The sequence below is a fragment of the Dermochelys coriacea genome, chromosome 22, assembly GCF_009764565.3.
Source record: "Dermochelys coriacea isolate rDerCor1 chromosome 22, rDerCor1.pri.v4, whole genome shotgun sequence".
Taxonomy (NCBI): domain Eukaryota; kingdom Metazoa; phylum Chordata; order Testudines; family Dermochelyidae; genus Dermochelys; species Dermochelys coriacea.
In genome coordinates, this window is record NC_050089.1 from 17,909,574 (window position 1) to 17,926,492 (window position 16,919).

Consider the following 16,919-nt stretch of genomic DNA (forward strand, 5'->3'; position numbering starts at 1 on the left):
ACCTCCCAGAATCTTGATATAATGGAACCAAGCCATTGAACTTTGATATGAAATAAAACTTTACTGTGATTAGGCACAACTGGTAGTGTTTATTTAGGAGATACTCTAGGCTGGAAAAGAAGTGGCTGTTGCAAGCCAAAGTTGAAGGGCATCTGCAAACTGTGCATAGGTCCTGGGAAACAACAAGAGGTGCTGCAGGTCAGGACTGAGGTGAATCAATAGAAATGAGTGCGGGGGAACCAGGTCTGGAACAGCAGAGGGAAGTCAGGATTTTGGTGCATTGGTAGAATAGGAATGGGCAGAGACTGCCATAGTAATAGGCAGGGTTCTCAGTCTGTCACTTACAGACACACTAAGTCACCTAAAATGTAAAACAAAAGTCAAACTGAAATATGCATCCACTTCTAAATACCATACCAGCCAAAGATACAGCACACGGTCCAAAACTGTAACACTTTTCCACTTCATGTAACAACGGGATCAAAACCCCGTTCTTGCAATAAGCTGTCCCTGTGATCAAACTGTCTCATCATTCTTCTTTTTAGAAACATTTAAAGAGCTTCTCTGAGAGAGAAAAAATAGTTCAAACCAAATTTAAAAATTAAAGCAAGAACTAATAAGAGTGTGGCAAGCACAGACAGTTTGCAATGGGAATGGGTAAACCATTGCCCATTTTCATTCAGAGTGACAATCATTCTTTCCCCCCCCCCCCCATTTTCTTTTTTACACATATGGCAGGGGGTAGGGGTGTTTTGTGGGGAGGGAGGGAGGGAGGGAAAAAAAAGTTTAAAAAAAATTAAAAGGCATTTTTCCAATATTCTTCCAGAGGCCAAGATGAGAATTTTGGAAAATCTCTTCCTGAATCTTTGAATTTCTTATAGTTCTCTTGGGATTTTTTCTCTTTAACAAAGTCAATCAAATGGAATTCTGCAAAGGACATACACTTCTTCAAATGGCTACAGCTGGACTGAAGACCAAAGACAACTTCACTGTTGATAGGACAAGTTTCCCCTGCGTTGTTTCAATGGAAGGAAATAAGATCTCACACATTATTTTAATCCCATTGTCTTGCCGTGGCACAAATTTTAAAGGGAACAAGGGTACCACAGTTGCGGCATCAGACATCTGTAATTCAGCTTTGTTCTAACATCTGAAATCAGAAGGGTTAGCCACCTGCTTCTGAAACTTCTGCAGGGGAGAAGCTACAGGAAGGAAAAAAAGACAACATATTACTACAACATTCTTGGGACTTAAAATAATGAAGGCAGCTGATGATATCAAAAAGTGGGAAGGTAAAATGATGTGTAAATGCACCAGCAGAGCCTATTAGTAGCAGCAGGAATGTTCGTCCTGTAACAGCCTTAAAACAAGGAAGGCAAAGTGACTCTAAAAGCGGAGATGAAAACGGCACTCTTATTTATCCACAAAACAGCTATATACTGGGTAGCAACTGCTCAAGCTTCCCTACCAATGAGAATCAACCCTAACCTGGAGACACCTCATGTAGGGTTGAGAGGGAAGTTCTGTCTCCATGGCCCATTCAGTCCTTGTTCTGTCTCTGAGGGCTGCCAATGAGGAAGCCAGTCAATATTAATGGTGACTATGGCAGGAGCAGTTTTTGTAATGTGGATACCATGACCTGTCCACTAGGAACTTACCTGAGACCTACCTACTCATTTCACACAGGTCATGGAACAGCCATGTAAAAAAACCCTCTTCAAAACCTGCAGCGGATCAGAAAGCTGTTGGAAAGCACTTACCTGCACTGTATGTACCCTTTAGTCAGAGAACTTTAGTCTTCTAATGGGACAGCTACATTTTCTTCTGTACTCTTCAGCTTCTCCTTTTCTGTTCTAGAAAAGCCAAAAGCAGCTATCAGACCCCCTGCCCAACTGGCCTAGGTTCTGAGTTATATAGAGGTAACAAGCAGGGATTCTAGAAATCTGTTTGCCTTGGAAAAACATGAAATTGGGGGGGAGGGGGGGAGAGACTGGGGTGGTTGTTTTTTTTAAACAATCTTTAGTTTTTACATTTTTTTAAAAGTGGGAGTGGGTGTGGGGGGGAATGGGAACAGGGAATGGGGGTGGGGAATTGGAATCACGTTTTGCTAAAAGGGGGAAATGGGAACAGGGAATGAGGGTGGGAAAATTGGAATCATGTTTGGCTAAGGGCAGGAATGGGAACAGGGACACAGGTGTAAGGCTCTGTGGTGTCAGAGCTGGGAAGGGGGACACTAAGGAAGGAAACTGGAATCATGCTTGCTGGAAATTCACCCCAATAAACATCGAATTGTTTGCACCTTTGGACTTCGGGTATTGTTGCTCTCTGTTCATGCGAGAAGGACCAGGGAAGTAAGTGGATGAAGGAATAAGCCCCCTAACACCAATCACTGCCCCACTTTCACCATCTAAATCTTTCTGACAATGGCTCCATTGTGATCAAGTCTTTTAATGCTACTGCCCATAACATTGTCTGTTCTGCATTCAGCCTTCACTCTGGTCCCCCTGCAAACTGCTCACTAAACCCCAACACATCACCGAGCTGCAATGCCTTTAACTACAGAAACAACAAGGAGTCCTTGTGGCACCTTAGAGACTAACAAATTTATTTGGGCATAGGCTTTCATGGGCTAAAACCCACTTCACCAGAAGCGTGGAGGGAAAAATACAGTATGCAGAATATATATTTTAGCACATGAAAAGGACTCCTCGTTGTTTTTGCTGCTACAGACTAACACGGCTACCACTCTGAAACCTTTAACTACAGCGTATCGTGATAGCCATGAGACAAGCAAATGCTGTGGCCACCAGCTCCTTTTTACAGCGTTCTGATACTGATCCTTCCCACCAACCTGTAGATGTTCTGTTTTAAGTGGTTGTAAAGCTTTCCTGCTCCCTTCTAGCAAAGAAGCTAGTTACATCATTCAGAGCTGTAGTTACACTTGATCAGAAAGCGATGAGTATTTGATGTACCCCTTGGTTAAGCAAACAGAAGCTAGTGTTTCTCCTAATCACACAGGACATATCCTCTGTATCAGCCATTACTCCATGGTGCTGTGTTTATCCTTAGAACAGGCAGAGCAAGCTTCCCCCACACAGACAACTCCACAGCTGGCTTCTACCCTGACTTGATGGACCCCCTCCAGGGGTCAGAGGAGGAGCTCATTCACTCTGTGAGCTCCCTGATGTAACTACCAACAAAAGGGCCAAGTATTGCCAGTTGATGGTAGGTTTTGCAACAATCAACTCTTGGCTGCCACTGGCCAAACCTCGATGAAGATATTTTGAGGTTTCCCAGAAGCCCCTGTCCTTACAGTTCTGTCTCCACCATCTCAGTGCTCTTCTCTTGCCGTCTGTTCCGATAGTGTCGCCAGACAACTACCACTATCACCACAATGATCATCAGAGCACAGGCAGACCCTATGACCAGAGCCAGGATGTGGATTTCCGAGAAATGCACTGCACAGAAGAGAAACAGGTGAATGAGAGAGGGGGGCTTGGTTGGGAGGGGACTTAGCAGAGGGCTGGGAGTCAGGAACTCCCGAGTTCAGTCCTTCCTCACCCACATCCCTTATAGAAAAGGAGTACTTGTGGCACCTTAGAGACTAACAAATTAATTTGAGCATAAGCTTTCGTGAGCTACAGCTCACTTCATGAGATGCATCCGATGAAGTGAGCTGTAGCTCACGAAAGCTTATGCTCAAATAAATTTGTTAGTCTCTAAGGTGCCACAAGTACTCCTTTTCTTTTTGCGAATACAGACTAACACGGCTGCTACTCTGAAACACATCCCTTCTTGCATTCATTTATTTTCCTGATACCCCCCCCTTGGTAATCCCTTTCCCTTCATGCATTTCCACACACAGTAGGAGATCATCCACTTGTGCCAGTTCCCTGTACCAGCTACCTTCATATTGACCAAGACAGTGTCCCGAGCCACATACCTTGCTGCACAACACGGAGTTGAATTTCACCAATCGTGCCATCAACATCTGGAGGGTTCTTCACTTGGCAAGTGAACGTCCCATTGTCGGTGGGATTCAAGTTCCAGACAACGATGGAAGCATCATTCCGGTCAATGTTCCCATCCCAAGTAACTCGCTCTTTAAACCGCCCACTGGTTGTGGGATAGGGCTCCTCATAGTAGTAGAACATCTAGATGGTCAGAGAGGAAGCATCATCACTACTGTGCAGTGTGCGACTGTGCTCTGCCCTGTGGAGGAGGAACCTGCCTGTCTGGAATTTGTGCTCAAGCCCATTCTGCAAATGCTCAAAGCATTTATAAAACAGGCAGGACAGAGATCCCGGTGTCTCCATCTCAGGTTGGGGACCAGAGGCAAGAGAGGCAGCATGGATGGAAAGCAGACATACAGAGGAGCCTAGAGAAGCACAGTGGGATGGGATTGAGGGGACACATCCCCCTCAAATTCTCTCTCCCCTGTTGATGTCTCCTTCACAGTGGCTGCAGGTGCCCTGCACCCTGACTCCTGACCCCATTTTCTCACCTCTGAAAGCAGCTGCAAATTCACATCCACCAGGGGCCTCTAGGAAGCCAGCAAGGCCCCAAGGTAGCACAAGCTGGAGAAGGTGAATGGCTAGGGCAGGCAGGAGCTATGGTGTGTCAGCCTCTCGCAGCAGAACTCAGAGACCATCTGACCCCTCGCGGAGTGTGGGGGGGGAGAATCCCTCCTGGGGCACACCAGGTTCAGGCTGGCCCTCTCCTTACACCAGTGCTGAAGCTGTTACACCCGCATTGAACCATGGCCCTTGCTGGCGTATTTCCCCTCCCACCGTGGGCCAGGCAAAGTCACAAGCCAGAGCTGTGGCTTCAGTAGGGACACAGGACCAAATTAGGCTGCAATGTAAGCAGGTGCAGCTGCATTTGGCCCCCAGCATTTAACCATACACGCGGAACTACCTAAAAATGGTTCCTCTAGCCAGGTTCGATGGCCAGCAAAGATAGGACCTGAAACCAAAACTCACTGCAGAGGGGATTAGTCAACTGAATCTTTTAATCAATTAAAGTCAGAGAGCCACCTACCGGACATGCCTCTGCTAATCTGTGGTCCCCACCCACACTCACACCCTCTATTGTTAGTTACACTCCCATTGCAGCAAGTTCTACACAGCAGGAGAGGCTTGTATGAGCAATACCTTATCGCCCAGCTGGAGCATAAAGGTCCCACTTTGTTATCACTTACAGACTCAGCAGAGTTCATTCCCTGGGGCCGGAAGTTCCAGGTCACCGTCAGACGCTGGCCAACAGGGCTGGAGCTGGAAAAGGTGCATTTTAAGCGTACATTGGTCCCATTCAGAGCCTCTACTTCCCTGGAAGTGTGAACTTCCACAGCTGCCACAGGCCAGAGTGCTGCAGAGAAAACAGGGGATGGAAATAAAAAAAGAAGCTACAGTCTAGAAGAAAGCACCTCAACCTTTTTTGTCCACACTTAGGGCTTCTGTTTTGGGGGGTTTATTAATTTCATTGGGGGAGGGTATTTTTAGCAATTTGAGTTTTATGTAGATGTCCAAAAATTGGGGGGGAAGGGTTTCAGGGCTCCTTCTATATATAGTGTGTGTATATACTATAATGAGTAATCTTTGTAATGTTCCCTAGTGCACTTTAATTTAATACAGTTACAAACAGCATTACATTAAAGCACACTAGGAAACTTTTAAGTGTGCCCTGGCAGGGTCTACACAGACCAACTGATGTGCAACACATTAACATTCATTAGAAAGCACACCTGTGTAAAGCGCACTGCCCTATTGTGTAGACGAGCCCAGATACAAGTAACCATTTCCAGTGAATTTCCATGTTTGTGAATAAACACCAATTTCATTTAAAACAAAAAATCAGAAGCCCTATCCACTCAATCTGGACTGGTGCCTGCCCTATCAGCTCCTGTTAATAAATTACACCAAGAATCGCATAGCATCTGTTTGCAGAACAGTAATATACAGCACTGCAATTCCATGACAGACATTTTAGAAGAAGGTCTACAGAAGAATTTTTCCACTGACCTACCTACTCAAAGTAATTTTCCCTCTATTGATACTCACCCTTTCGTGTCAACTGTTGGGAATAGGCCACTTCTACCTTGATTGAATTGGTCTCATTAGCGCTGACCCCCCACTTGGTAAGACAACTCCCCTCTTTTCATGTGCTGTAATATATATATCTGCCTACTGTATTTTTCACTCCATGCATCTGATGAAGTTGGTTTTATCCCATGAAAGCTTATGCCCAAATAAATTTGTTAGTCACTAAGGTGCCACAAGGATTCCTTGTTGTTTTAGTACCATGACAGAAAACCCCTTCTGTTGCTGTAGCAAGTGTCTACACTACAGCAGCTGTGCCACTGTAACATCTGTGGTATAGATACAGCCTCAGTATCCTGGACACATTCCAGCTGGGGTGATTATATTCTGCTTCTCTCAGTTCCCCATGCAGTTCCAGTTGGAAAGAATATTCCTTCTCTCCTCTTGTGTAGCACTGCTAAGTGCTGTTAAGCAGCTACTATGTCCTACTCCAGACAGGGTGGATGAAGTCACTTCTTTACACAGTTTGTATTATTACATTACGCATTTCATGCACAACAGGATGAATGGTGCTCAATGAATGCAAGATGTCCCTGGTTGGGAGCATGCACAGCCCCTTCTAATATTGTTCCACAATTATTGCCCAGCTGCTTGGTGGTGGTTCGTGGGATAGGTTCTGTATCTCATTCAGGACGAAAGGTAACCTTTGTAAGGGTATGTCAAAGCAACATCCGCAGTAAACCAAACCGCTCCAGCTGCAGTTTATGAAAACAGGTTAAGTCTACTAGAACTACTAGGAAAGAGAGAGAAAAGAGGACTGGAAAGAGAGCAGAGAGAGAAGATGAAAAGGATTAACTTGTAGGGAGGCCTTTCAGCTTTGGAGTCCTGATTCTGCTCTTGCTCACACTACTGTAACTGCAATGATAGAGGCCATGTCTACACTACATGCACTACAGCCCCATAGCTACAGTGACATTGTAGGAGGCACCTCCTATGATGACAGAAGGGTTTTCCATCATTCTAGGATATCCACCTCTCCAAGCAGCAGTAGCTAAGTTAATGGAAGAATCCTTCTCCTTACCTAAGAACATAAGAATGGCCATATTGGATCTGACCAATTGTCCGTTTATCCTATTATCTGGTCTTCCAACAGTGGCCAGTGTCAGATGCTTCAAAGGGAATGAACAGAACAAGGCAATTATTGAGTGATCCAACCCCTGTTGTCCAGTCCCAGCTTCTGGCAGTCAGAGGCTTAGGGACACCTGGAGTGTGGGGCTGTGACCCTGACCATCTTGGCTAATAGACATCGATAAAACTATCCTCCATGATATTATGAAATTTTTTTTTTGAATCCAGTTATATTTTTGGCCTTCTCAACATCCCACAGGCTGACTGTGCATTGTGTGAAGTAGTACTTCCTTATGTTTGTTTTCAGCCTGCTGCCTATTAATTTCACAGCATGACCGCTGGTTCTTGTGTTATGTGAAGGGGTAAAGAACACTTTCCTACTCACTTTCTCCACCCTATTCATGACCTAGCCACATCTACACCGGGTTTAGGTCTGTATAGCACAGAGCTCAGGTATGTGAATTTTTCCACAGCCTGGAGCATTGGAGCTATGTTGACCTAACCTTTAAGCGTAGACCAGGCCTAAATGACATTAATTCTAATTTACACCAGTGTGATATCAGAATCTAATGAAGTTAGTTGCTAGAATCAAGCTAAAAGGGTAAAGCTATGTCAATAGAGGTGTTAAGGGAGATTTCACTTGAGTTAAGGTAACCCAATTGAGCTAACAATTGAAAAAGCAAAAACCCACCTTTTTTGGCCCATAGAGAGAGGGCTTTAATAACTGGTCACTCGGACACCTCCTGAATATTGCAGGCCGTGAACCTCGCCCACCCACTCCTGTCATAGACCCCTTCCCTAAATACAGCTCCCTGACAGCAGGGTGACACCAATGAAACCAATCAGGAAACTCTGTGTTAAGGCTGACATCAACCCCCCGATTTATCCTATCGCTCTTGGACACACACAGCGTTGGGGGAAATGCGAGAGAACTGTTCGACCATTGTTGTTACTCCCTTCTTAATTCATGAAGTGCCAACACTATGCTCTGCGCTGCACAGGGCACAAAGAACAGACCCTGAGCAAGCAGGACACAGTGCTGCCAATTCTTGAAATGTTATTTCAAGGCTCATTATAAGTGTTTTTTTTCAGGAAGAGGCCCAACTGCTGGAATCAGGTTATTACTTGAAAATCTTGGCTTTCATTGACAAGAGAAAAGTTCCCAGCCCTTGTGGTTTCAGAGAGAAGCTTGACAAACATGATCCCTTCTGCCCCAGCATGAGAAAGCAGGTAAAAGCACCCCAAACTTCTGATCTTTACATCTCACCGTTCTCCCTAAGGCCTGACATGCATGTGGTTGGCAATGCTGTGACATACTGGGGAATCCAGATGGGAGGGGTGAGGGGGGGGGCTTGATTTTACTTTTCGTAACAAGTATAAACTCTTGTTGTGGGCACCTTGGAAGAAGAGGGTTTGAGGGAGGGCAGACAGTGGCTTGTGAGGAGGGACAGAGAGACTCTTCCCCCCAAAGTGGGCAGCATGGGAAAATGCCCAGAGATGGCTCGAGAAGGGCTCTAGTCTCACCTGAGGGAAAGAGGTGTTACTCATCTGGATTGCCCATACAGTACAACACAGTGGGGCTTCACACAGCAACTGCCTTTGCCTTCGCTAGCTGCAAAACCCATGTAGCCTCCAGCTGATAGGGTGACCAGATGCCCCAAAAATCGGGACTGTCCCTATAAAACTGGGTCTTTTTCTTATATAGACTCCTATTACCCCCCACCGCTTGTCCCGATTTTTCTCACTTGCTGTCTAGTCAACCTACCAGCTGATCACCCAGACTCACCTAGCCTTGTTTCAGAGTAGCAGCCGTGTTAGTCTGTATTCGCAAAAAGAAAAGGAGTACTTGTGGCACCTTAGAGACTAACAAATTTATTTGAGCATAAGCTTTCGTGAGCTCCAGCTCACTTCATTGGATGCATTCAGTGGAAAATACAATGGGGAGATTTATATACACACACAGAGAGTGTATAAGTGTATATAAGAAAAGGAGTACTTGTGGCACCTTAGAGACTAACAAATTTATTAGAGCATAAGCTTTCGTGAGCTACAGCTCACTTCATCGCATCCGATGAAGTGAGCTGTAGCTCACGAAAGCTTATGCTCTAATAAATTTGTTAGTCTCTAAGGTGCCACAAGTACTCCTTTTCTTTTTGCGAATACAGACTAACACGGCTGCTACTCTGAAACCTGTCATAAGAAAAGGAGTACTTGTGGCACCTTAGAGACTAACAAATTTATTAGAGCATTGATTATTATTTATTTATTTATTTATTATTGATGCTCTAATAAATTTGTTAGTCTCTAAGGTGCCACAAGTACTCCTTTTCTTTTTGCGAATACAGACTAACACGGCTAACCTACTGACCGCTATTCCTACCTACATGCCTCTAGCTTTCATCCAGATCATACCACTCGATCCATTGTCTACAGCCAAGCGCTACGATATAACCGCATTTGCTCCAACCCCTCAGACAGAGACAAACACCTACAAGATCTCTATCATGCATTCCTACAACTACAATACCCACCTGCTGAAGTGAAGAAACAGATTGACAGAGCCAGAAGAGTACCCAGAAGTCACCTACTACAGGACAGGCCCAACAAAGAAAACAACAGAACGCCACTAGCCATCACCTTCAGCCCCCAACTAAAACCTCTCCAACGCATCATCAAGGATCTACAACCTATCCTGAAGGACGAGCCATCGCTCTCTCAGATCTTGGGAGACAGACCAGTCCTTGCTTACAGACAGCCCCCCAATCTGAAGCAAATACTCACCAGCAACCACACACCACACAACAGAACCACTAACCCAGGAACCTATCCTTGCAACAAAGCCCGTTGCCAACTCTGTCCACATATCTATTCAGGGGATACCATCATAGGGCCTAATCACATCAGTCACACTATCAGAGGCTCGTTCACCTGCGCATCTACCAATGTGATATATGCCATCATGTGCCAGCAATGCCCCTCTGCCATGTACATTGGCCAAACTGGACAGTCTCTACGTAAAAGAATGAATGGACACAAATCAGACGTCAAGAATTATAACATTCAAAAACCAGTTGGAGAACACTTCAATCTCTCTGGTCACTCGATCACAGACCTAAGAGTGGCTATACTTCAACAAAAAAGCTTCAAAAACAGACTCCAACGAGAGACTGCTGAATTGGAATTAATTTGCAAACTGGATACAATTAACTTAGGCTTGAATAGAGACTGGGAATGGATGAGTCATTACACAAAGTAAAACTATTTCCCCATGGTATTTCTCCCCCCCACCCCACCCCCCACTGTTCCTCTGATATTCTTGTTAACTGCTGGAATTAGCCTACCTGCTTGTCACCATGAAAGGTTTTCCTCCTTCCCCCCCCTGCTGTTGGTGATGGCTTATCTTAAGTGATCACTCTCCTTACAGTGTGTATGATAAACCCATTGTTTCATGTTCTCTGTGTGTGTGTATATAAATCTCTCCTCTGTTTTTTCCACCAAATGCATCCGATGAAGTGAGCTGTAGCTCACGAAAGCTTATGCTCTAATAAATTTGTTAGTCTCTAAGGTGCCACAAGTACTCCTTTTCTTTTTTCTGAAACCTAAGTGTATATAAGTGTGTGTATATAAATCTCCCCAGTGTATTTTCCACTGAATGCATCCGATGAAGTGAGCTGGAGCTCATGAAAGCTTATGCTCAAATAAATTTGTTAGTCTCTAAGGTGCCACAAGTCCTTCTTTTCTTTTCACGTTGCCTTATGGGCTTTATTTCCTATTACCCTCTATGGTATAGTATTTGGCAGTATCTGGTGGGGCTCTGATATATCCAGAATGTAATTCAAAACCCTGGAATCTGTGCTCTTGGCATCCTCCTCACTCAGTTTTCTAAAAACCTCCATGTCATTTCACAGATACCTTCATCTTCTTGAAATCAGGATCTCATGCAAAAGAGGGAACACCTCAAATATTTTTTCATAGTTTTGCATTTGAAAATCTCTTTTTGGCAAAGATCAACTTTTGCATCAAAGTGAAAACCACTATTTTGAAAAAAACACTTTAGTGCAAACTTGGGCTGTAAGTGTAAATGTTTTTCACAACAGATCACAGAAAAGCCTGTGTGCATGCACACGTGCTGGAAGTGAAGTGACCGGAGCATTGTAAAACCACGTGGGGTCTATGGACAAATTGTGGATCTCTTCTGCGAATGTAAACCCTGTAAAATTCTACTGAAGTTGGGGTATTTATTCCAGATTTACATTGCTGCAATGGATCTGAAACCTGACCTGTCTCTTTAATAGCAGGGCAGTTCAAAGAGTAAAGTCCTCCGTCCTGGCCGGAGCAGGGACTGAGAGGCCAGAGGAGAGGAACCTCCGAAAGCTCAGGCCTCGGTCTCCAGCTGGAACACACCCGAACCTGTCTGTCCAAGACTTGTGTCCACACGCACAGTCACGCCAGGCAGCTCGCAGCACAATCAATCTCCGCCTCGGAAAGAAATCTCGGGCACTGACTTGAGGAGGGAGGGAAACTGGAAGAGCAGGAGGGTAAAAAAGGGAGGCCGCTGAGGCCAAGGGGGGAAACGCCCGAATAATTCCTTACCTAGGAGCTGGCCCCCCAGGACGAGCACAGCCCCCATCCAGCTGGGGCCCTGCCCGGGGGGAGGCAAGTCCATACTCCAGAGACTGAGCAGGGAGATAAGGAAACTTCTCCGAACTGGGGCAGAAGGGAGCCCCCGGAGTCCTACTGCCACTCACGCCGCTAGCGAGACCACCTGGCCCCCCTCCCTGCCCGGGCCGGCTCGCAGCACGGAGCCTTGGGAACCAGCGCTGGAGCCAGCTCAGCTCTGTGCACAAGCCAGGTGGATTTGCCTGGCCCCTCGGTGTAGCAATCACCGCTCCGCCCAGCTTCCCTCCTCCTCCCGCTGGGAACCGGCCCTCTGGGGCTTTGGGTTTCTTTTCCCACGTTAAAAGAGCTTTAGTTTTTGGAAGTTCGCTTTTTGGTTCTTTAAACCACATGATCTTTATCGCTGCTGTCTCAGGATTCTGTCCTATTTAAACATGCCATAGAGTCTGAATAAATAAAGCGACAAAGCCCAAGTTCGCAGGCAGATTTGCTCCTAGAAGAAAGTCTGCCCCAGAGTATTTACATACAGCAGAGAGCAGAAAGAAAAGGAGGACTTGTGGCACCTTAGAGACTAACAAATTTATTTGAGCATAAGCTTTCGTGAGCTACAGCTCACTTCATCGGATGCTCACATACATTTGTTAGTCTCTAAGGTGCCACAAGTCCTCCTTTTCTTTTTGCAAATACAGACTAACACGGCTACTACTCTGAAGACTGGCACTGACTTGCTGACAGGCACAGGACTGAATGGACCTTGAGACCAAACTCCCCTTTGACTCCAAGGGGGAGCCCCTTTAGCTCAGTGCTCAGGCACATTGCCAGAGGCAGCGCGAGAGAAACATTGCCTGCCTAGCGCCTGTGCCATAATGTACTCATTCCCCAAAAGGACAGAACGAGAGGCAAGAGCCAGGAGACTAGGCAGTTGATAATGAGAGGACTGGAGCAGGGGCTCTCAGATTTTTCCATAGTAGGAACCACATCCTCATAAAGAGGTTCTCTTGGGGGCACTTCCTCATCACCATCCTCTAGCATCCTGGTTGGAAATGACTGAACCTTTTATGCAACTGAACATCTGGAAGCAAAGAGAGAATCCCAGCACCATGTGCCCAGCCCACCCTCTGCAAACCAACAGCATAGCTGGTCGAGAGGGCCTCCGTCCTTTACCTCCCACAAAGCACTGTACATTTCTAGTTCAAAGAGTAACCTGTCCCTGTCAAGTCCACTCTGCACTGCATGTCACCAGACTTCCCCTCAGTTGCTATTCTGAGAATAGTCTCTCCATTTCTTTCATGTTTACAAACCACATTTATTGTTGGGTTTTTTTGTTTGTTTACATGATGGGACATTTGTTTCTTGCCACCATCCTTGCTGCAGTGAAACACTCTTAGTTTAGGTTTCAGAGTAGCAGCCGTGTTAGTCTTTATTTGCAAAAAGAAAAGGAGTACTTGTGGCACCTTAGAGACTAAATCGACTTGAGCATAAGCTTTCGTGGAAAACACTGAATGCATCCGATGAAGTGAGCTGTAGCTCACCAAAGCTTATGCTCAAATAAATTTGTTAGTCTCTAAGGTGCCACAAGTCCTCCTGTTCTTTTTACTCTTAGTTTAGGTCACTGTCAGAAAATGTGCTGAAGATGGTTTATGGCTGAATAGGTGCATCATGCACACAAGAGCTATGAGTTAAGTCCTGGGATAGAGCACACAGGAGTGTTTTGTGCAGAAGCAAGCTGGAAGGCAAAGGGTACATGAAAATGGCTTGGCTCCTGTTTGCCATAGGAAGTGGAGAGGGAGCCCAAGTGAAGTACAGAGCAGTGATTTTATAATGAGTTGCAAAGCTTGGGAAAAGTTTCTGCAAGGCCTTGGAGAAGGTGAAATGAAAATGAGCATGAGTGGAAACAGGGCAGGAAAGATGACAACCAGCAAAGGGGAAACCCTTTCCCTAGCTCCAATGTACTATGGAGAGCACATCTACTGGTTAGAGCAAGGGACCAGGCACTAGAACTCCTGGGTTCTATTCCCTGCACTGCAGCTGAGGGTATGAACTTGGGAAGTCACTCCCCTTCTCTGTGCCTCAATTTCCCCTCTAAAATGGGAGATCATATTGACTTGCCTCTGGGGATTGTGGAAGTTGATTACTATTTGTGAAATGCTTGGAGATCCCTGGGAGGAAAGATGCTATATTAGTGCCAAAGGTTATTTATGATCCTAAACGTGCTCCACTCGCTACTGGGTCAGGGAGGGCAGGCTGTGCCCCATCAGCTGTTTGAGGTGCAGTCCCAAGGAACCCTTCCAGGCCTGTGTCTGTCTAAAGTACATATATGGCTCTCCTCGGCAGCCATGCCATGCAGGGCCTCCTAGGTGTGCCCAGGGTGTTGTGCCAAAGGATGGAATTTGATAGGTGTTGCATAGCCCTTGCTGGTGTGCGGAAGTGTGTGCCAGGGAATGGGAAGAGGCTCAGCTTTACCCACATGCCTGCAAGTTTGTTCTTGCAGACCCAAGTCATCCATTCACAGCCTAGCAGCAGCAGGGGAAACTGAACACAGCTGGTGCCATGCCCCAACCTGGAGCAACCTGTCTAGTGGGTGAGCTGAGGATGCGCAGGGACACCCCAGGGGATAGGACAGGCCGGAGGCCAGTCGTTATCATTCATATTCGTTCTGCAGAATCACAGCACCTAGGCTCCTAGTACAGCTGCAGCTTGGTCTAGAATTACTGCGCAGAGAAATGTGGCTTGCAGTCAGGCCTGAGCTTGCAGCAGTTTGGCAACAGCCTTCTGTTTTTAACCCTTTACTTTTGCCAGGCAGAGGCAGGCAGTTCACTCCCCTTCCACAGACACTCTTGCTTCCCGTTTTGAGGGGTGCTGACCCCTGGGGATTGCAAGGTAGTGGTTTCAGTGTAGATGTTTGGGCTCACATAGGCAGGGAGGAGCACTGGGCAGGGCATGAACAGAACCATGGTGTGGACAGTCAGATAATCTATGACCCCTCTTAGAAGCCACACTCTCTTTGGGAATTGATGCTTTTGCACTATATCCCTGGAAATGTAGCTTTTTCTAGTTGTTCCCAGAGAAAGAAAAACATACTAGTGCCTTGATTATCAGCGATGGGTCGTATTTGTATAGCACCTTACACCCAAGCACTTTACAAACCCCGTGAAGACAGCACCACAGAAATGTGTAGCATAGCAGCTAGGAACACAGCAGTGGAAAGGATGGGATGTTTAGACCTAGGATCCTGGAGCAAGTCCCCTTCTCTTCTTATGAAAACTGCCCAGTGGGATCTTCTTTAACGTCCATGCAGACAACCCATCAGCTCCTGCTCAAACAATTCAGCCTCACTGCCCTCCCACAGCTGGGAACAGAGCCTAGGAATCCTCATTCCTGGTTCCCTGCTCCTTCAAGCAACTGAACTTCACTGCCTTTGACTGCAACATTAAAAGTCATTTAAAACAGAGTAGGGAAATCCTGGCACTGTGTCCAGGCAGGTCTCCAGCAGGCCTCCAGCAGGCAGGGCATGTCCCACAGATAAAGAGTGCAAGGCAGATTAGGAGACAATGAATTGTCAAGAGACTGAATTTCAAACCAACAAAGAGCTTTCAGAGAAGGTTGGACAAGGGCAGATGATTAACCCACTCTTCACCACCTCTCAGCTTCTGTTCCTGGGCAGCAGCCCTCATTGGGCAGCCCCTAAGTCTTTAATTCACACTTTGAAGGAAGAAGCACAAAAGCCCCAACATTAATTTACCTTTTCTGCAGACCATGAAAGCCAAGACCCTGCTCCTCCTGTATTTTCTGAGAGGCGGGTGAGACTCGGCCATACATTTCCAGTGCTGGAGTCTGTCTCTTTGCTCGCTGAGCAAGAGCAGGTCCCAAGAACTCCACATGGGATCAGCCACATGAATCATTTTCAAATGGGAGCAGGGTCTTGTGATGAAAGCAAGGAATTGTAAAGCAGGACACTGGGGTTCTCTTCCTCATTCTACTGTGAGTTGTTCCCTCCCCTCCCCCTGAGTCCAACAGGGCTCATTATCCCTTAATAGATGGCATCCATATAGCTCTTTCCATATTCCAAAGCAGCCCCTGATTTGGGGTGCCACCAGTCAGAGGTGCTGAGCACCCACAGCTCCAGCTAAGATTAATGGGAGCTGTGGGGACTCAGCACCTCTGACAGTCAAGCCCAAGGAGGTGTCAAGCTGGGCTCCCAAGAATCAGTGACCGTTTGGACAATCTGGGCCGAGTGATTGACAGTAGTATGTACTCTCACTGCCAGCCTTTGACCCTATCAGCTGACACACACCCAGCCCACCCGTCTGTCAGAGACCATCAGTACAAGAATCGTAAAAGGGACAAGAGCAGTGGGTTGTGCTGAAAGGTGAATGATCAGACTGGAGGGGGGTTAATAGGGCAGTTCCTCAAGGAACTGTGTAGGGACCAAGCTGATTCAATATTTGTATTAATGACCCTAGCACAAGAAGTAGGCACATGCTAACAAAGTTTGCTGATCAGACCAAGGTGGGAGGATCAGAATATTACACTGGAAAGTCTGGAGGGCCTGGGGTGGCAGAAATGGGATGCAATTCAGTAGTACAAAGCACAAGTTCAGGCACTTGGGGCCTAACTGTAAGAATCACTGCTACAAGCTGGGGGCTCATCAGCTGAAAGTGACAGAAGAGGGGTGTGGGTGTACAGGGGCTCACTCACCACCAGAGCATCTCTTTGGGACCAGGCATGGCATAGCTGCTGCCTCGCTGTATAGCTTTCCCTGCAGATGGTCACTCCATCATTGCAGTGGTCTCTCTTCCCACAGCTTGGCCCTTTGGCCAGATCACACTTCAGTCTAACCGAGTCCAAGCAAGCTACAGTCTAATGACCTTACAGCAAGTCCTGCCTCTGCCTCTGTCTCTGGGCTCCATGGCTCTCACACCCCATACCACCATGGGTTTCACCCTACATTCCTCAGAGGCTAGCAGGGGAACTCAGGCCCTCCCCCTATGCTGGGGTCCAGCCCAGGGACCCTATAGCTGGCAGTTAAAGTCACCTCCCTCTGACTCCTTGGTGTCTCCCCAGGCTGCTTCCCACCTCTTCTGTGCCCCCCAGAGTAACTGCAGACCCTTTCTTTTTATCTTTGGCTGATTTTTG

General features: G+C 46.6%; 1 protein-coding gene and 1 long non-coding RNA gene across 3 annotated transcripts; both read right to left on the reverse strand.

Annotated features, from left to right (window-relative positions):
- MPZL2 (myelin protein zero like 2) lies at window positions 1–15,720 on the reverse strand. 2 transcript variants are annotated; one of them, XM_043500867.1, is made up of 6 exons: window positions 15,526–15,720; window positions 5,201–5,367; window positions 3,944–4,154; window positions 3,314–3,458; window positions 1,761–1,853; window positions 1–1,202 (listed from the first exon to the last, which is right to left on the reverse strand). In XM_043500867.1, the coding sequence occupies exons 1-5, from the start codon at window positions 15,683–15,685 to the stop codon at window positions 1,793–1,795; spliced, it is 744 nt and encodes a 247-aa protein (XP_043356802.1). In that variant the 5' UTR covers window positions 15,686–15,720; the 3' UTR covers window positions 1–1,202; window positions 1,761–1,792. The 2 variants fall into 2 exon arrangements, with proteins under 2 accessions (XP_043356802.1, XP_038236646.1); XM_038380718.2 differs by lacking the exon at window positions 15,526–15,720 and adding an exon at window positions 11,760–11,993.
- LOC122457203 lies at window positions 8,265–11,066 on the reverse strand. Its single transcript, XR_006276632.1, has 2 exons — window positions 10,914–11,066; window positions 8,265–8,952 (listed from the first exon to the last, which is right to left on the reverse strand). It is a non-coding gene; the product is annotated as an uncharacterized LOC122457203 (long non-coding RNA).
- Window positions 15,721–16,919: the final 1,199 nt, after the last annotated feature.